Source organism: Gopherus evgoodei, chromosome 1, assembly GCF_007399415.2.
Source record: "Gopherus evgoodei ecotype Sinaloan lineage chromosome 1, rGopEvg1_v1.p, whole genome shotgun sequence".
Taxonomy (NCBI): domain Eukaryota; kingdom Metazoa; phylum Chordata; order Testudines; family Testudinidae; genus Gopherus; species Gopherus evgoodei.
The window spans coordinates 264,821,728-264,842,342 of NC_044322.1; the positions used below are offsets into that span (position 1 = coordinate 264,821,728).

Here is a 20,615-nt window from a genome sequence, read left to right on the forward strand (position 1 = left end):
GACTGGCTATCCTGGCTAGACCATAAAGGGGGAATACAGGTACAGTTGCCCTGAACTGACAAATATTTCTCTTTTACATGCTTTGGGCAGTGAAATAGTTAATTGGCATTTTAAAATATCATTGCTGGGATCTGAACTAGCATTCACTGAAATAAATGGGACAGTTCACAACCCAGAGCTATTGTTTCAGGCTCTTTGCAAACTCAGATGAACATTGTTGCATCACTTATGCTCAGGCTACATTGTCAAGGTTTTCTTCACAATCATAACAGCTGCTAGATTGTTACTTTTGGTTTTGAAATTAAACCTGAGGCTCTGATGAACAATTGAAAGGCTTTTCCACCCCACCACCAGCTAACTCCTGAATCTCAGTGAGAATATTCTGTAAAATGCTAAATTAAGTACCTTTCACAATAAACAACATGAAAAAAATCAAAATACAATTCCAAGTGTTTATTATGTATTAAAAATACTGTAAATAAGCCATACAGTTCACTTCACAGTAACCTAAACAACTGTTAAAAACTTGCAAAGGAAAGTCAACAAGAACAGTGCAGTTCAAAAAGTAACAACAAAATTATCTCAATGCAGTGCATCCACCTCACTTATTAAGACTTAGTTGACTTATTAGCAACTTCTCAGTATGTACAGTGGGAACAGCATTACAGATGGCTGGGTATTTTATTCCTAAATATCAAAGGGGACTCCCTCTTTACCTCTGCTATTCCCAGAAATTATCCCTTTGGAAGGTGCTAATTCTATTAATCATTCTCTAATGCAGCCAAAGAGTTGGCTAAGATAAGGCATGCAATACACTCTCTGTAATGTGGGCTAGCAGATATCCCCATGTACAGAGCGGTCTGCACCTAGGCATAAAAACCTCTGAAAAACAACCTTTGAAAAGTAAACCTCAGAAAGAAAAGAAATCAGAAATCCTTTTCTAGGGTACAAACCCCCAGAAAGTTCCATGTTCAAGAGGTTCTTAGAGTGCTTGAAATTCTTTAATATTTGATACATTCTGTTCTCAGCCAAGCTGAGGCTTGCTCCCACTCCACTGAAGTCAATGACACACTTCCACTGACTCCAGTGGTACAGAATACAATAATACTAATTAAAGTCACTGTCACCTCAGAGGCAATCTTGAAAGGCATTTTATTTAGAAACAATTATGTTGGTATCATTCTGAATCTTCTCTTCCTCCTCCTGTGGTATTATTAGCAGGCTTAGGTCTGGTCTACACCTAAAACAAACCCTGGCATAGCTACGTCAGTCAGGGGTGTGACGCCCCTCCCCCATGCAGCAACATAGGTATGCTAACAAACCCCTACATTTGTGTGCTAACAGAAGAGGGGTTCTGTTGGCATAGCGAAAGTCACTGGGGGAGGTGGTGGCAGAACAACTCCTGTGTCAGTGTATGTTGCCTCTACACTAGGGGAGTGTGCCGGCATAGGCGGTGGTGTTTTTAGTTCCTCTCCTCAGTTTTCCTCACTCAAAGCTCCGATCATCTCCACAACAACTAACCGTGATATCACAAAAAGGGAATTAGGACTTCAAGGGAAAGATTCTGACAATGTAAATAATCTCAAAATAACATGGCAAAATGTTACTGAGCTCTCTGGCAATGAATTCAATTCAGATTCCCCCTCCCAGCCATGCTAATCTGTACATGGGGGTTTGGAGGTGCTGGGGAAAGGGGCATATGGGCACAAATGTGTGTGTACTCTTTAGCAGCGCCCTGGAACACCCCTCAGCAGCTCTCAGCTCAGGTTTTTTGGAGATCTAGAATGTGTAGTTACCCTATCCTTCTCCCAGCTCCATGCGTTCTCCTGTGTGCTGTTATGTATGCATGGCAGTCAGAACTTGCTTCTTTCCCTACCCTGTGGAATAAGCTGAAAAAACAGACTAGTTACCTCAGGCCTAGTCTACATGTAAAAGTTTTACCAGCATGAATATTTTGATTAAGGGTGTGTTTGGTTTTAATCAAAACAGTAAATACCACTAAAAGCCCTAGTGTGCATGCAGTTACAGCAGTATAAGGTACCTTATGCCAATATAGTTACTCCCCTTCCACTATGGGAATAGCTAATCCAGTATAAAGCACCTTTATATCAATATATCTATGGGTATGTCTACACTACAGCTGCTACAGTGGCACAGCTATGCATTGCAGCTGTGCCACTGTAGCATCATAGTGTAAATGCTTTCTACAATAACAGAAGGGTTTTTTTTAGTTGATGGAGAGATGAACTAATTACAAGAGGTGGTAGCAAGGTCACCAGAAGAATTCTTCTTTTGACCTAGCTGCATCCACACAGGGAGTTAGGTCAACCTAATTACGTTGCAGAGAGCACATTTTTCACAGCCCTGAGTGATGAAGGTAGGTCGATCTAATTTTAAGTATAGACCAGGCCTATGTCTACAGTAGGGATATTGTGCTGCTGTGATTATACCAGTATAATTAAAGCAGTACAGCTTTCTAGTGTAGACTAGGCCTTAGTAATTTACCCTACTCACCCACCTACCCATCCAAACACACAAAACTTTAAAAAATGAAACTAAACAGGAGAGAGATCCAGGAACTAAACAGAACGGTCTCTAATTATGTGTCCTTGTTTTCTTTGGAGGTGTCAAAACACTGGGTATACAAAAGCTATTCTTTTAAATTCAATAATTGCACAATTAGCACTGTTCACTTAAACTTTTTCATGTATCTTTTCTACTTTCATAAACAATCTATCCAGATCATTCCTTAGGTCATCTACCAAACTCTTCACAGACTCCACATTGTTCTCATTAGTTTCTATTTTCACTGAGTAAGCAACCAAACTATCTACTGCAGTTCTTATCATTTTCAAGTCAGATGTGACTTGATTGACAAAAGATCTTAATTTGTCTACAGAGTCTTCTACAGAAGACAGTTTTTCAAGATAGTCTTGAGATTGTGCTTGGCCCATCTGAGGCTTTTCTTGATCCAGCAAAGCACTAACTTGTTTCTGGATGTTACGAAGTGCATCAGCAGAGTCTGGTAGGTCACTCATACTTCTTCTCAGTTCATCAACATCATTGTATAATGAGAGCTGAGATTCACTAAGACTTCGCACAGTGTCTGCTATTGAATGTACATCAACATCTGAGGTACTACGTAGAGATGCAATGGCTTCCTCTAGTGCAGCTAGCTTGCTTTCATAGTCTTCATGCTTAGAAAGAAGCGATTCCATCTTTTCAGTCTGTTGAGCATCAGTAGAACTTAGAGACTGAAAATGGTCTTCTACACGTCTGAATCTGAATTCAAAGTCTTCCCTGTTCTTTTCAAGGGTTTCTAACACATTTTTGGAGAGTACATTTTCTTCCTGTTTGTTAAGGTTGGCTTTAATTTGCAGTAAATCTTCATCAAGTCTTTTAATCTCATCAGGGAGCTGCATAATGGATTCTTCAGCTTTAAGAACTTTCTCTTGAAAAGCTTTTAGTGAAAGGTGTTCTGTGTCTGCAGTCTCTTTGAACTTCTCAAGTTCCTGTTTGAGGTTGACTAATGCTTTGATTTCAGTATAAACATCAGATTCCATGGACTCTATTGTACTTTTCAGAGACTCTATGGCCTTTTCTTTGGTTTTCATGGATGTTTGCATCTCATCAACAGCATCTGTCAGTGCCTTTAATTCATGTTTATATATATCTGTTTCTCCCAGCAAAGACACCTTTGCTTTCATTTCGTTGATTTCATTTTGGCTCCTTTTCTGGACTTCAGTGAATATGGCAATGTTATCATTGATAGACCTGGTCAACTCCGTTAATCTTTCTTCCACAGTGTTTTCAAGCGACATGAAGTCTCGTTCTCTTGCGTCCTTTACCACATGGATGCCATCAGATAGGTCTTTCAGGATTTCATTTTGTAGTTTTTGAAGAACTTCACTGATTCGATTTATTTCACTCTCCCCTTGTTTAACACTCTTCTCGGTAACTTCTTGTTTATGCTGAGCACTTTTCATCATGGATTGAAAATCGCCAAACATGGCTTGAAGGGAATGCACCTAAAAAACAGAAATCCACATATTTGCAACTTAAATTTTCAGCTTATTTTAGTTGATGAGAATGTTGCTATCTACCTAATTTATTTATAACCCCCACTATTGTAATGTCTGAGCACCTCGGAATCTTTAATGTTCCCTCCCTCAAAGCTTTCTTGTGATGCTGGGAAGTGCTACTCCTCTACCCCGATATAATGCTGTCCTGGGGAGCCAAAAAAATCTTACCGCATTATATCGAACTTGTTTCGACCCGCTGGATTGCGCAGCCCCCCTGCCCCTCCCCAGAGCGCTGCTTTACCATGGTATATCCAAATTCGTGTTATATCGGGTCATGTTATATCGGGGTAGAGGTGTATTAGCAAATAGGAAACTGAGGCACAAAGAAACAAAAGCTAGGGCTACACTGAAAAGTTATACCGGCATAGAGGTGTGAAAAAACACATCCCTGACCGACATAGTTATGGCTGACAAAACCCCCTGTACAGATGCAGGCATCTTGACAGAAGAATACTTCCAGCCAAGTGGCTAATGTTGCTTAGGGCAGTGGTGTTCCTACACTGGCAGAACAACTCCTTCCATTGATATAGGCAGCATCTACGCTAGGGGGCTATGCTAGCACAGCTATGCCCAGCAGGGGATGGAGATGGAGCTTTATGCCCAGGGGCAGTGCTGAAGAACCAGTGTCTAGAGTGGGCTCTGTCCAACAGAGGGAACAGTGCTCACAGAGTGCAGCCTTCTGCTCCCCTCCTGATCCCAGCCCATCAGTGCAGACAGCCTTTGCAGGGAAAGTGGACAGACTTGTATTGAAAAAGGGTTGGAGTCAGGAGGAGAGCTTGTTGTGTACAGGTTCTGTCAGGAAGGGGAGCAGATGGGGCTGTGTGCCCCCTGGCTGTGCTGATGGGCCAGGGTCTGCAGGGGAGCGTCTCTGAAAAATTTTCAGGTCGTGAAAAAGCCAAAATTGAAGTGAAGTCAGTAAAACCCAAATAATTAGGGTGACCAGATGTCCTGATTTTATAGGGACAGTCCTGATTTTTGGGTCTTTTTTTTTTTTTTTTAAATATAGGCTCTTATTACCCCACACCACCGTCCCGATTTTTCACATTTGCTGTCTGGTCACCCTACAAATAGTGGCTTTTTAAAAACCCAGGAATTCTTCTGAGAATATGAAGGGAGTTGCCTGTTTGGTATTAACTGATGATCTCAGTCCAGCTCCCTGTCCAAGTCACAAAAATTACCTCCACAGTTGGCTATGACTGGCACACTTGTTGGCAGTCTCAGCTCAGAGGCCAAGGTATCACTGGGCATGAAGACTGAACTACCTCTCCTTAGAACAAGAATCTAGGCCTATGAGTGGGGAAGCTTGCACGGCGATTGCCTGTCTGGTCCCATTCTGTGGAAAAACAGAATTTCAGTCTTTGGGTCTATGAAGGCGGCATGTTCCACAAGCACTAAATTCACACAATTAAAAAAAAGTGATTTTAAAAACTCACGCTGACTTCAGTGGGGATCCCGCAAAAAAGAACTCCTCCAGATTTTGGCTGTGTGGCAGTGGTGAATAATGCATGTTACAGGAGTCCTGGAGACGCGGTCTTGACTCATTCCCCACTACACATGTGGAGTGTGCATTAATCTGTACTACCACATAGTCTGTTAGGTTTATTGATTAGATAAGCTGCTTCAGAGCTGGTTTCATTTTGTAAATAACATTATTAAATGGATGCACTTAAAAGAAAATGTCTTATTTTTAACTATAAAAAGCCAAGTCCTGAAGTCTTCATTCAGCTCCCGAGCTTGCAAATACGTCCCACATGAGTTACTTAATTAATTCAGTTACCAATGAGTACGTAAGTTATTCAGATACATGTTTGCAGGTTTGGGTGCTCAGGTTGAACCTCCCTTGGTTTCAGTGGGAGTCTGAGCTGAGTAAGGACTGCAGGATTTGTCCAAAAGTCTTTGAATTTTGTTTTAAGTGCAAACATTAAATGATCTACTGTTGACAGGTCCAAGTAATCCCTAAACTTTACAGTTGACCTGCAAAGGAAACATGGTTTTACTATCCTTTTTTTCCTTCAGTATGTATAGAGAAGGGGTAAAAGGTTTCTCCCCGTCCTCCAATTTTTTTTCAAAGTCTACTAAATTTATTCCTTAGGGCTTGTCTTCACCACCGCATTGTGCCGATGTAGCTCGTCTGGTAAAGACGTGCTATGTCCATGGAAGAGCGCTCTCCTGTAGACGTAATTACTTCACCTCAAGGAGAGGCGGAAACTATATCGGCAGGAGAGCGTCTCTGACTGACATAGCATGATGTACACAACGCTTTAAGTTGATGTAACTTACATCACTCAGGGGGGTGGTTTTTTCACACCCCTGAGTGACGTAAGTTACATCAACTTAAGTAATAGTGTAGACAAGCCCTAAGAAACACCAGGAATAATATATCTATTTCTTGTTTTGCTGGAGCACCAAGGGGAGTTTTCTCAGCCTTCTGTTGAATGGATAAGAGTATTTGAATCTTTAACAAAGACATTCTTTCTCCTAAACATTTGTCAGGTGTCTGAGGTAAACGGGTGTTAACAAAAAGCAAAATTTTAAACAGCCTGTTCAAAAATCAAATTCCCTCTCAACTGCTCAAGTTTAAATCTAATTTGATTACGTTATAATCTCACTGCTTCTCCAGTTCAGGAAAAACAGAGTGGATAAGACCTGATATCTCTAATAGAAAAATAAGCAGGAAAAACCCCACTCTTGAATCCTACTTTGCCCATGCCCTTAACTCCTTACCCCTCTCACATCAAAAAAAATCCCAGGTCTCCTTTATATATCATAAAGAACCAAAAAGTATGTATGTGGGTGGGGGTGGTGGTGGTGGTGAATAGAATCCTTTCCTTTGCAGGCCAATTTTAAAACTTAAAGGAAGGATTACATTTTAAGCAGTTTGTACCCTGAAGATCTTATACGAGACTAGAAAGAAATTAAATGGGAAAATGTGGATAGTAATGTTAAACATTGCTGTTATAATCAGATAGTTAAGGGTTAATGTCTCTTTTACCTGTAAAGGGTTAACAAACAGTGAACTGGACACCTGACCAGAGGACCAATCAGGAAACAAGATACTTTCAAATCTCGGTGGAGGGAAGCCTTTGTTTGTGTTTTTTGGGTTTTGCTTTGTTCTCTGAGTCCTGAAAGGGACTAGACGTGCAACCAGGTTACTTGGCAATCTCCCTGCTACAGTCTCTTATATATTCAGAATAGTGAGTATTTAGTAGAAAAGGCGGTTATAGTCTTTTGATTGTTTTCTGTATTTGCAAATGTGTAGTTTGCTGGAAGTATTTTAAATTGCATATTGCTGGGGGGAGGATTCTTTCTAGTGTCTATAAGCTGAAAGACCCTGTAACTAATTTTTACTTTTTTCTTTCTTTTTATTAAAAGTTTTGCTTTTAAGACCTGTCTGATTTTTTCCCCTTGTTGAGGCTCAAGAGAATTGAGTCTGTACTTAACAGGAAAGGAGAAGGGAGGGGAGAAGGGTGGAATCCCTTTGTTTTAGATGCATGGAGCTTGAATCTGTCTATCTCTCCAGGAGCCCAGGGAGGGAACACCTGGAGGGAAAGAGAAAGAGGGGGAACAAACCTGATTTCTCTGTGTTGTGATTCAAGGAGTTTGAATCACAGTAATCTTCCAGGGTAACCCAGGGTGGGGAAATCTGGGAAAGGCAACTGTGAGGGAAGGGGTTTACTTTCCTTGTGTTAAGATCTAGAGGGTCTGGGTCTTGGGGGTCCCCGGGCAAGGTTTTGGGGGGGCTCAGAGTTTATCAGGCACTCCAAGTCCTGGTTGGTGGCAGCTTATCAGATCTAAGCTGGTAATCAAGCTTAGGGGAATTCATGCTGGTACCCCAACTTTTGGACTCTAAGGTTCAGATTGGGGAAATATACCATGACAATTGCCACATAGCAATTTGAGTATTAAACTGATAATGTGGTTCTATCAGTAGCTACTGCCCAGGGGTCTTTCAGTCTGATTTTACCATATATAGAGGTTTTCACTACAGATTTTTTTTCGGTATCTCTTTAAAGTTGTCATGTCACACATCAGATGTTTATAAGCCTTACATTGGGCAGGGAAACTATTGCTCACCCAACTCCTCTTGGAGATACAGCTGTAAAATTAAACTAATGTGCTAAATTCATCCTATTAACTAACCTGTCTCCGAATGTTACTGTTATCGGACCAGAGAATCTGGCTCTCTAATGTCACAATGTGGCTATCCATGTCAGGCCTAAAATGCCAGATATGGCCAGTGGAGGAGTCTCTGTAACTGGAAGTCTTTAAAACATGATTTGAGGACTTTGGTAACTCAGTCAGAGGTTATGGGTCTATTACAAGAGTGGGTGGGTGAGGTTCTGTGACCTGCAATGTGCAGGTCACACTAAATGATCACGATGGTCCAGTCTGGCCTTAAAATCTGTGAGTCTAGGAGTCAGATCCCCACTCTCTTTCCTGACATAAGGAGAAGAGTGTGTGTCAGGGCATGGTAGAATGGAGCTCTACTATGCCTGATTCTCCTCTTGTAATGACTCTGATGGACCATATGCCAAGTGATGTAGATTGAAGCTGTTCCCCTGCACCTTTAACTTACTACAGGGCCATGTGGTTGAGGATCAGACCTCTGATGTAACTAAGAATCAAGCCACGCACAATAGTCAAGCTAGACCAATTCCTAATTTAATTCATCTTAATGTGTACTCAGCCCATTTACTTTAAACAACGGCTAGCTGGTCCCTACATGAACCCTTTGCAAGAAAGGTATAAAACCCTAACTTCAGAATAACAGGTCACATTCATTATAAAACAAGGGTTTGGAATGACTTCCATTCAAGAAGAGGCTAAAAAGATTAGGGCTGTTCAGTTTAGAAGAGAGATGACGGGGGCCGGGGTGGGGGAAAGAGACATCATAAATGTCTAACACCATGAATGCTGTGGAAAAAATGAATCAAGAGTTGTGTGTCTAGCTGTGCCCCCAAAGGCATAGATTTCAATCAGTCTTTGAAAGGCTTAATATCAGATATAAGACAGAAAAATATTCTACTGACAACCAGCTTTCTTCTTGAACCAGTCATGTTAACATAGCAAATTATCTTAGCTCCTCAGTCTTTGTAGTATAGCACAATTTACAAACTACAACTTTCCCCTCATTTCCCTTCCCTTCCTACAGCTGCGAATAGCAGATGAGCTTATATAACTCTTACTTCTGACAATGGCTCTGTATGGCAAAAGACCAAAGGTGGGGGCGGCAGAGTTTCCTCAAAGCAGCCTGAGCTGGCAGTGCTGTATAGCACAGGATCTTATAGGAATATAAAACCATGAATTGATCTCCTTCCTCTGCCTTTCATCCTTACGATAGAAATGCATGCCTAAAGTTAACCTCCCAGATATACATGTAGGTGGAGTTTTATTTCCCTTTGGAACTAGAATGCAGATATAAGAGCTGCCATATTGGGTCAGACCATAGTCCATCTTGCCCAGCATCCTGTCTCCAACAGTGGCCTTTACCAGAGCTTCAAAGGAAGCATACAGAACAGGGCAATTTTGGAGTGATCCATCCATGTCTTCCACTCATAACTTCTGGTAGTCAGAGGTTTAGGGTCACCCTGAGCATGGCTGTGTCCCTGACCATCTTGGCTAATAGCCATTGATGGATCTATCCTCTATGAATGTACCCAAGTTCTTTTTTTAACCCAGTTATACTCTTCAACATCAGAGCATCCCAAGGCAATGAATTCCACAAGTTGGCTGTGTGAAAAAAGTACTTCCTCTTGTATTAAACTTGCTGCTATTAATTTCACCAGGTGACCCAGGTTTTTGTATTGTGGGACTAGGTAAATAACACTTCTTTATTCACTTCTTCCATGGCATTTGTGATTTTTTTAGATCTTTATCATACCCCCCCTTGGTCACCTCTTTTCTAAACTGAACAGTCCTAATCTTCTCTCCTTGTATGGAAGCTGTTCCAAACCCTTGATCATCTTTGCTGCCCTTCTTTGAACCTTTTCTGGTTCCACTATATCCTTTTTGAGATTGGGCAATCAAAACTGGACACAGTATTCAAGGTGTAGGCAAACCTTGGATAACTAATTACTTGAAACATAATTGTGTGCCTCTCTCTCAGAGCCTGGTATTAACTTGTGATTTTGGCCACAACAATGCAGAGATGAAGGGAGCACATTTTACATATCCCTATGCTTGGTAGGCCTCAGGACGAATTAAGGCTGGGATTTTCAAAGGGAACTATACACCCAAATCCCACAGATTTTGAAAATCCCAATCTAAGTATTCAAACTAGCAGAGTGACGCTTATGCTTCAATAACCTCAGCTTTCCCTTTGATAAGCAAGGGATGCATAAAAGAGACACTGCCTGGTGTTACAGCACCTGAACTTGAATTGCCCTCTTTCAATAAAAGCACTCCTTAAAAATGTCTTGTTGCTACATAAAAAAATATTAGCCCTGGGAAATGATGGCTGTAACAGGCTTTTCAAGAGGGAAATGATAATATGGTTATGTCTAGAAACTTAGGCATAGGCTACACTACAAAGTTACACCTTGTCTACACTGCCACTTTACAGTGCTGCAACTTTCTCACTGGGAGGTGTGAAAAAACACATCCTTGAGTGCTGCATGTTTCAGTGCCGTAAAGTGCCAGTGTAGACAGTGCACCAATGCTGGTAGCTACTCCCTTCATGGAGGTGGGTTTTTTATAGCACTGGAAAAGCTCTCTCCCAGCGCTCTGCCACAACTACACAGCAGTGCTTTAACGTGGCTAGCAAAGACATGCCCTGCGGTCAGCTTCACTACATTTCTCAGGCTGTGAAAAATTTCACGCCTTATGCAGCATAGTTAAGCCAACCTAAGGCCCAATGTAGACATCACTAGGCTGACGAAAGAACCCTTTCCATCCCTGAAGGTTTATGCTACAGTGACACCACTGCAGCATTTCTAGTGTAGCCATAAAGAACTCTACTTTCAGCAAGTGCTTGGTGAGAGAGGGATAGTATGTGTAGAAGAAAAACAAACTTGAATGTTGCACTTTCTTGGTTCTCTCTTTTGTGCTCACACAGAACACACAGCAGCCAGCCCCTGTCTGTTGAGTAAGCAGAGGACAGAAATTGATCTGAATTGTGTGCCAACGAGTTTCACAGATCAGGACTCCTCTTAGTTTAAATCCCTTGTCAGCTATTAGAGGACAAATAGGCTTGTGGTGATGGCACTGGACTGGGACTCAAGAGATCCGGCCTCTGTTCTTGGGTCTACCATAGGTTGTCTGTGAGACCTTGGCCAAATCACTTAATCTGGCTGAGCCACAGCATCCAATCTGTGAAATGGAAAAAACAATACTTCCCTTCTTCACAAGGATGCTTGAATCTGATTCACTAGAGTCTGTGAGTTGCTCAGGTACTGAAGTGATGAGTGCCGTAGAAAATACAATTATATAACTACCTAAGTTCTTACACTGTGGCCATGTAGTATATTCCTATGTCATACATGCCCAGCTTTTGATCCCAAAATCTCCCTTCCCCCATATAGCTTTAAACAAATATTAGGCATATTAAAATGTTGTGCCTGTCAAGCTCATCAGTACCATGTGAACTTGAAATCCAGTCAGCGTGAAAACCTGAGTTCTACAATCACATATTCATTTTAGGTGTTTTTCTTCCCCCGGTTGCTGTGTAAAAGACCCACACAAACAAACAAGAAACTGACCAACTAAACCCCCTATCCTGCACACTGACCTATGTGGGCAGACTCTTCACCTACATGGAAATCCCTCATCTCCATGGCTCAGCTTACAGTTTGAGGCCTTAATGATCACACAGGGGAAACAGTGAAACTGAATGACTATACACAGGGTGCTCTCAGTTGAACAAATGCAAACTGAAGAAACCAGACCTATTTTTTCTCTGGACCATTTCAGTTATAATAATCTCAGGTGTTACTGTATGTAAAACAACTTTCTAACAGAAGTGTGATTTTTATTTTATGCTGACAGTATTTCTAATGTTTGTTTAAAAGGTGAAATATTTTAAGCCATCCTGGAAGGTGTGGGATGTACATTGCACTGCCGTGCCTGAAAACCTAGCCTAGAAGCTGATTCCATTTGAGCAAAAATAGCATCCTATAGTTTCAAGGAAAAGGATACCTCTCTGACCAACTGGGCCACACCATTTGCCGACTACCGTACTTCATTACACTTCTGTGGACACCAGTTGCAACAGAAGTAGCTGGTCTCATCCTCTTGGCTGGAAATAATGTAGGAATTTAGCAAACACTGTAAGCAGTAAAGGGGCAGCCAATCAGCAGTACTGGTGCTACCTCTATTGCTTTTAAAAATAGGTGGGATTTTTTGCTTTTCATAGTGTGCAGCAGATTCAACTGCCACTGAAAGGTTCAGGAAAATAAGGGCGATACTCTGCATAGTCAAAAACAGTGAAAGCAAATCAAGCTCTGCTGCTATTTATGGTATAGTAATATCCAAGATTACTTCGGTGTAACTCAGGGGTGTGAATAAGCCACCCCCCGAAAAACGTACATTACTCTGAGTGCCAGCGTGGACAGCACGAGGTTGGCAGGAGAGCTGCTCTGCCCCCGACACTGCTACTGCCTCTCCCTGGGGGGGGGGGATTTATTAGGGCTAGTCTACACTGGCAATGCTAAAGCGCTGCACCGCAACAGCACTTTAAAGTGGCTTGTGTGGTCACTGCGCAGCGCTGAGCTCTCTCAGCGCTCTAAAAAAAGAAAAAAACCCACCTCCACAAGGGGCACGGCTCCCAGCGCTGGTGCACGGTCTACACTGGTGCTTTACAGCACTGAAACTTGCTGCGCTGGGAATGTGTGTGGGTTTTTTTTCACACCCCAGAGCAAAAAAAGTTGCAGTGCTGTAAATTGACAGTGTAGACAAGCCCTTAGCCAGGAGAGCTCTCCCCATCGGCACAGAGCCTCTTCACCAGATGTGCTCCAGCCCCTGCAGCTGTGCGGATGTAGCGTTTCCAGTACAGACTAGCCCTCTACCTGCTTATGCCTCGCGCCAGCACCGCCTTGCCTCCAGGGTTGGCCTGTCTTAGCGCAATACTGCCACGCGCTCCCTCGGCCTTCAAAGCAACGGAGTCTTCAAAGTTTGGGGAGTCCTGGCAAACTCTGTGAGCGCAGAGCGCCGCTCCCCTGCCAGAACGCGCCGCAGGCCGCGGCTGCCAGCTGGGGAGGTGCGGGCAGAGAGCAAGCGAGCACCTTCTTGCCCTTACCTTCTGCGCGACGCCCTCCAGGGCGTGAGCCAGCTCCTCGCGCTGCCGCGCCGAGCCCTCGTGGCGCAGGCTGAGCTGGCTGACCTCCCCCAGGAGGTGCTGCACGCCCCAGCCCGAGAACGCGGCGGCTGCGACCAGAGCGAGGGAGAAGAGAACGAGAAGCGCCTTGCCCAGGCTGCAGGGGGACGGGCGGCCTCCCGCCGCTGCGGCCGCCGCTCTGCTCCCCTTGGCGGGAGCCGCCTGCTGCTGCTGCTGCTTCTTTGCCACGTCATCCACGCCGCCGGAGTGGGACTGGGCTCCCTTTTCCGAGCCCGCCGAGCTGCTGCCTTTGCTGCTCCGCTGTCTGGCGGCGGACATGCCGAGAGGGGAGCGCGGGCGGCGCAGCTGCTGCCCAGCGAATGAGGCCGGCGGCGCTTTACGCTGTTTAATCAGCGCGGGCTCGGCGGGAAGGGCTCAGCGCTGCGGGAAGGAGCCGCGCTCACTCCCCATTCAGTTCGGGCAGAGGCGATGGGGTAGAAGGGTGGGGTGACTCCAGCCACGGGAGCGAAGGCTTCCCCGCCCTGCTGCACACCCAGCACCGCCTCCCCAGCCCGGGGAGAAGGGGGAGCTGCCACGCACACTGAGAGAAACCAGCCAACCAACCCAGCTCCATTCCTCCGCGGGACCTCACAGGGGAGCCATGCACTGCTGCACCGGGGAGAGGAGAGAGTAGCAACTGCTGCTCCTTGCCTCTGTGGCATTTTCTGTTTGAAGTCTGTTAGCCGAACTAGAGGCCAGGGAGCCATGCCTACAGTTAATGCCCTGTCTACACTGGCAAGTTTCTGCACAGTAAAGCAGCTTTCTGCACTGTTAACTCCCAAGGTGTACACACTGCCAAGCCACGTAGTGTGCAGTAACTGCACACGTGTAGCACAAGAAAAACCATACTGACAAGTTTCTGAGTAGCAGCCGTGTTAGTCTGTATTGCAAAAAGAACAGGAGTACTTGTGGCACCTTAGAGACTAACAAATTTACGGATAAGAGGTGTACAGCTGTCTGCTGGGGTACAGTGCCCTTGTGACAGTGTAAACACCCTGGCGCATCTGGGAGGTGTCCCACAATGCCTGTTCTCAGCTCTTCGGTTTGCACTCTACTGCCCTGCCCTCAGGTGACCAACTGTCAGTCTCACCCCATAAATTCCTTTGCAAATTTGAAAGTCCCCTCCTGTTTCCTCGGTGATGCATGCAGTGGTCTCAGCACATCTTTCCAGGTGGTCATGCCTGCTCCATGCACCAGGCAATCCCCCACTTGGAGCAGTGCTGAATTGCTGGACCTCATCAGCATTTGGGGAGAGGGGGCTGTTCAGTCCCAGCTGTGCTCCAGCCGTCAGAATTACGATACCTATGGACAGATTTCACGATGCATGACAGAAAGGGGCCATGACTGGGACACATTGCAGTATAAGATAAAAGTGAAGGAGCTGCGGAACATCTACCATAAGGCACAGGAGGCAAACTGCTGCTCTGGTGCTGTGCCCACTAGCTGCCAGTTCTACAAAGAACTGGACATGATACTTGGTGGTGACCTCACCTCCACTGTGAAGGCCACTGTGGATTCTTCAGTGGCTCGTGTGCCAGTCGAGAGTGGACTGAGCCAGGGGGAGGGAGAGGCAGGGTATGACTGGGAGGTCAGAGGTGCATGCAGCCAGGAGCTCTTTTCTACTCTGGAGGAGTCTAGCCAGTCACAGCTGTCAGATGTTGGGGAATTGCAAACAGGAGAGGAGGCCCCTGGTAAGTGGATTTGATATTGGGAATTGCTGAACCGAGTTGTTGGGAGCAGGAGAGTTGCAGAAAGCAGGTTTATCTCCCACCACATGCCTAGTCTGAATGGCAGAACAGGCTATTGATTGATTCCCTCGCTTCATGGGAATCTCCCTCAGAGATATCCAGGAAACGCCCATGGAGATACTAGGTAATCTGCTGCCTCAGGTTCTTCAGTGGAACTGCTTTGTTTCTTGCACAATTAACCATAACTTTCCTGCAGCACTCTGCCGTCATGGGTGGGGGGACCATTACTGTACACAGGCGAGCCGAATAGGGGCCAGGGTGGGAAGCCACAGTCTTGGAGCAGACCCTCCCTTGATTTCCTGCTCACCCTCAGCAGTGAGATATATTCCATAATGATCACATCCTGTGGAAAATGTGGGGACAGGAATGATTATCAGGCCCTGCGCTGCACCCCTGTAACAGCCCTGGTCTCCGGCTGTTCAAACTCAGCCTCCAGGCTCTGAGCCTTTGCAGTCCAGCTCAACAGAAGCTTTCACCCTTCCTTTCACAAATATGGAGCGTACAGCACACGGCTATAAACACAGGAATATTGTCATCAGTCAGGTCCATCTTCCCATAGAGACAGCACCAGCAGACCTTTAAACAGCCAAAAGCACACTCAACAGTCATTCTGCACTTGCTCAGCTTGTTGTTGGACTGCTCCTTGCTGCTGTCAAGTTGCCCCATGTATGGCTTCATAAGCCATGGCATTAAGGGGTAGGCAGGGTCTCCCATGGTCACAATGGGCATTTCGACTTCCCCCATGGTGATCTTCTGGTCCAGGAAGAACGTCCCTGCTTGCAGCTTCCTGAGCAGGCCAGTGTTCCGAAAGATGCTTGCATCATGCACCTTTCCGTACTAGCCTGCATCAATGTCTGTGAAATGTCTACGGTGATTCACAAGCACCTGGAGAACCATTGAGAAATACCCCTTGTGATTAATGTACTCGGTGGCTAGGTGGTCTGGTGCCAGAATTGGAATATGCGTGCCATCTATCACCCCTCCACAGTTAGGGAAGCCCATTTGTGCAAAGCCAGCCATAATGTCATGCACATTGCCCAGAGTCATGGTCTTTCAGAGCAGGATGTGATTAATGGGCCTGCACACTTCCATCAACACGAGTCTAATGGTCGACTTTCCCACTCTGAACTGGTTAGCAACCGATCGGTAGCAATCTGGAGTAGCCAGCTTCCACAGTGCAATCGCCACATGCTTCTCCAAAGGCAAGGCAGCTCTCATTCTCATGTCCTTGTCCCTCTGAGCTGGGGCAAGCTCATCACGCAGTCCCATGAGTGTGGCTTTCCTCATCCAAAAGTTCTGTAGCCACTGCTTGTCATCCCAGATGTGCATCCCGATGTGATCCCACCACTCAGAGCTTGTTTCCAGAGCCGAAACGCGGTGTTCCACTATGGTTAGCACCTCTGTGAATGCCACAAGTAATCTTGTGTCGTAGCTACTACATGTGGTGAGATCAACGTTGCACTCCTCTTGCCTTTGTAGTTTAAGGAATAACTCCACTGCCACTTGTGATGTGTTGGTCAGAGTGAACAGCACACTGATCAACAGTTCGGGATCCATTCCTGCAGCCCAAAGAGGCAGGGTACGCAGTACACAAACTATTGAAAGATGGTGCCAAATGTGGACGGAAGCACAGGTATTGCTGGGATGCGAAGCACAGGGCCACGGAGAGCCAGTTTGGATCCTGGTGAAAAAAATTTTGGGGGCTCCCAGCAAGGGTGGACTGGCTAAACAGGGCTGATGAAGCTGGGCCCCAGGCCCCTTCCAGACTGCTGGGTCCCCGGTAATTTTTACCAGGTTCCCTCCCCTCTCGTCAGCCCTGGCTAAGCAATGCATCACTGGGCATTGGACATAAAGATTCATCTTTAGTGAAAGATTATGTCATGTGATGAAACTTCCAGGAGTATGTCAAACCAAAACTGGCAGCCCCACCAGCCTTGCCAGCCCCAAAAGTCAGACCTGCCCCAAAGTCAAGAAAATGAAAATAATGATAAATTACATTGTTTTTTGCACGTGGCTTTTGATTTTTTTAACTCCTCCTGCCCAGCCCCAAAGTATTTGGGACAGCAGCAGTGTTGCCAGCTCTCTCAAAAATGAGATGATTGTGGCCCCCCCACTGCAAGTGCTCTCAGATGGCTGCCAGATGATGCAGAGCTGCCAGCTTCTCCCAAACCATAAAAAATCTAATGCATGAATGCTGATCCCTATACTCCACAGCCCCCAGTGCAGCCCCCAGACCACATACATTCTGTCCTTTGCTCCTGTTGCAGTTCTAAGGGTTCTTCCCCCAGACTCCAGGTCTGGGAGGGCAGATCCAGCATGTCCCTTTCTCCCTGTTCCCAGGCTGGGGAGATGGGCAGCTCCAGGGGTTCTTCACCTCCACTCCCCCTTCCCATGCCTTGTGTTCCAAGATGGAGAGGGGAGAGGGAGAAGCACAGAGCAGACCAATCACTTTTTTTCACAAGAGGGGAAGAGGAACCAGACCTCTCTGAGCTGCTGGGGACTATCTGCTCCTTCCTCTCCCCATCCCTCCCCTATCCCAAAATGCCTCTGGGTTTCTGAGGGGAGAGATTGCAACTTATCTCCTGCAGCAGCCTTGATTGGCTGCCTTCCCCATTTCCTCACCTCCTGGGTAAGAGCAGCCAATCAGAGAGAGCTTTTCCATTGGCAAGGCTGGCATGGCAATACTGCAGTTATCAGTTTCTTATAACTTTACCAATCTTTAACCATTTGGGCTGAAACTTTCTATACTGGGTGCTGCTTCAGACTGAATTTTTTTAAAATGTCATTTCCAAGAATGAAGTTGGGGGAAATAATATGTGATCATGTATCATAATGAATACACAAAAGGGGGCATAATTAAGGTTGCACTGGCAGTCTTAATTCTGGTACTTCCTAAATATTGAGAGTTCGAATATGCAACCTTATCATTCTTGTAAAGTAGGGATTTTTTGTGAAATATATATAGAGAGAGACCTTTACAACGCAGAGCTGTCCCAAATTGGATGGAAGATGTCCTCATTTGGAATTAATTTTAAAGTTGTTTTAAACATTTCTCTCTCTAATGCCGGATGGTTTGGTGTGTGTGGTTACCTTTTAAATGTCTTAATCTATTTCAGAATCCTCAAATGGTCCTAGAGGGAGTTGGCATTTTTCAGAGGAGATATGGCAGGGAGCGGGAGATGATTTTTCCTTTTTTCTCCATTAATTCCATCTTCCCCTTCCCCCTCCCCACTTTGTTGGACTGAATATAGAACAAATTGGAAGATATCAAAAACTGGGAAATATTTCAAAACTCTTTTGAAATTTTGCTATATTTCACCCTTTTTTGACTAGCTCTGGTTCTAGTTCAGGGCAGCCCTTGTAGATAAACACTTTCTGATGTACAGTATATCCATCTGTTTTGCTATTTAGCCATGGTGACTTTTATGACGTTTGGAGCCCAATCAAACCCCTATTCTGAGGGATTTCAAGTGGAGTCAGGGCCGGCTCTAGCCTTTCTGCTGCCCCAAGCGGCGGGGGAAAAAAAAGCCACGATCAGTGGCACTTTGGCGGCAGCTCTACTGCACTGCTTCATTCTTTGGCAGCAATTCGGCAGCAGATCCTTCCCTCTGAGAGGGACTGAGGGACCCGCTGCCAAATTGCTACTGAACAGCTGGACTTGCCGTCCCTTTCCATTGGCCGCTGCAAGCACCTGCTTGCTGCACTGGTGCCTGGAGCCAGCCCTGAGTGGAGTTAGTGCACCTATATACAATACCTTCATCTGTACAGTGTATGTCATTAAGGCCAAGGTGTTTTATTGTTTCTGCTTCTGTGATTCTAGGCCTCAATTTTTAGGAGTAAAACTTAGTTTTGATTCAGTGTTTAAAAGGTCATCTTTGATTGTTAGAAACTGGGATTTTCTGAAGCCACTGTTTAACAGCACAGGGAACAATTGGACAAAGTTATTCATATGCTGTCGGCCAACATGCATCACTCTTGGCTTGAAGGGCCCATTTCTAGCAGCAAGCTCCATCAACCCACGTTAGCCCTTTGCCTCTCTGCTGGGACTGCACAGGGATGCCAACTGTAAGATAATAATAAAAATACTTACAGAGCATTCCACATTTTTCAGAAAGTGCTGCATGAACATTATAATTACTTCATATCCCCTTGATGTAGGGGAATAAGTATTCTTTTCCTCATCTATAAAATGTGGCCACTGAGATGGAGAGGTTAAGTGGCTTGTCCAACCCCACAGGGAAGTCAACTGGCAGAATCTGATTGGAAGTAATGACTTCTTAGTCAAGTGACTGCTGCTCTGAGCACTATCAACAGGGTGCAGAGGGACCTGGATCCACCACTATTCAGTTGTGACAGAAGGCCCAGGGATAATGGTGAGAGAAATGGGGGAATCTGGAGGATTTTACAGAAACTTCTATGAACAGTTTGGTCCCTCTGTTTAGAATGTGTGGAACCAAATTTCTGTCTGAAATATTTCTGTCTGACCAGCTCCTTTACCAGTTCTCATAGAGGTAGCCAATATCCGTGACATAAGGTGAACTCTACCAAGCATGTTCAAGACTGCCTCTAACTTCAATACAAAGTGATGAATAATTTGGCCTGACTCATCACTGCCCTGTATGTTGTGCAATCATTTACCCCTGTACAGAGTGGATGTAAAATGCTTCCATTCTTATTTAGTAGCTTTTTACATCCATTTTGCATCCTGCCTGGAGTAAATAACTAAACAATGAATCAGGCATTAACAGCAAACTGGTTACTAGACCACAAATGGCAGCCATGGTGTTTTCAAAGTTGTTGGAAAATAGAAAAAAGTAATGAAAAATGTTACTGTGCCTCGTTGTAATTAACCATGCCATTCAATATGTATTTTTCTATCTGTGTGAACACATCCGTTAAATTGCGTACACAGAAAAATTAATCCAATCTATGGCTTGCATTAATATGATTCTAAAGCAGCATTGATCCATGGCTGCATAGGGACAGTAATTGCCCTTACTGAAGTTCTTCATGGGATGAAAAAAAATCACCTGACTTTGTGTAAAGCTTCCAGAGAGCCAATGAAAAAAAGCACTTTAAAGCCCAAATCCTGCAAATATTTAAGCATATGTGTAATGTTACTCATATGAGTGAAGATACACATTGTTTAAGTATTTGTAGGATCCTTTACAATAGGATGCTTTCTACAGTTACACTTTAAACAGTCTAAATCTATTTTGTTTCTAAAGCAAATTTGATTTGTTCCTTTCTATTTTACTGATATGTAGTTTTTCTACTTTGTGCTTTAACTTCATTTCATTATGGAGAGGCACACCGTGAACAGAGGTTCATTACATGGGTATGCATGCAATAAAATTAATCCTGAGGAGACAATGGTTATGTATTATCCTTCACCTGTTCACTTTGAATGTCATAAAAGAACTACATTGGATTGTACTATCTTGGCTGAATCTTAACTTTTCTTTTGCCTGTGTA

General features: G+C 44.6%; 1 protein-coding gene across 1 annotated transcript; it reads right to left on the reverse strand.

The window, feature by feature from the left end:
* Window positions 1–438: 438 nt before the first annotated feature.
* Window positions 439–13,821, reverse strand: CKAP4 (cytoskeleton associated protein 4). Its single transcript, XM_030544892.1, has 2 exons — window positions 13,315–13,821; window positions 439–4,028 (listed from the first exon to the last, which is right to left on the reverse strand). The coding sequence occupies exons 1-2, from the start codon at window positions 13,669–13,671 to the stop codon at window positions 2,694–2,696; spliced, it is 1,692 nt and encodes a 563-aa protein (XP_030400752.1). The 5' UTR covers window positions 13,672–13,821; the 3' UTR covers window positions 439–2,693.
* Window positions 13,822–20,615: the final 6,794 nt, after the last annotated feature.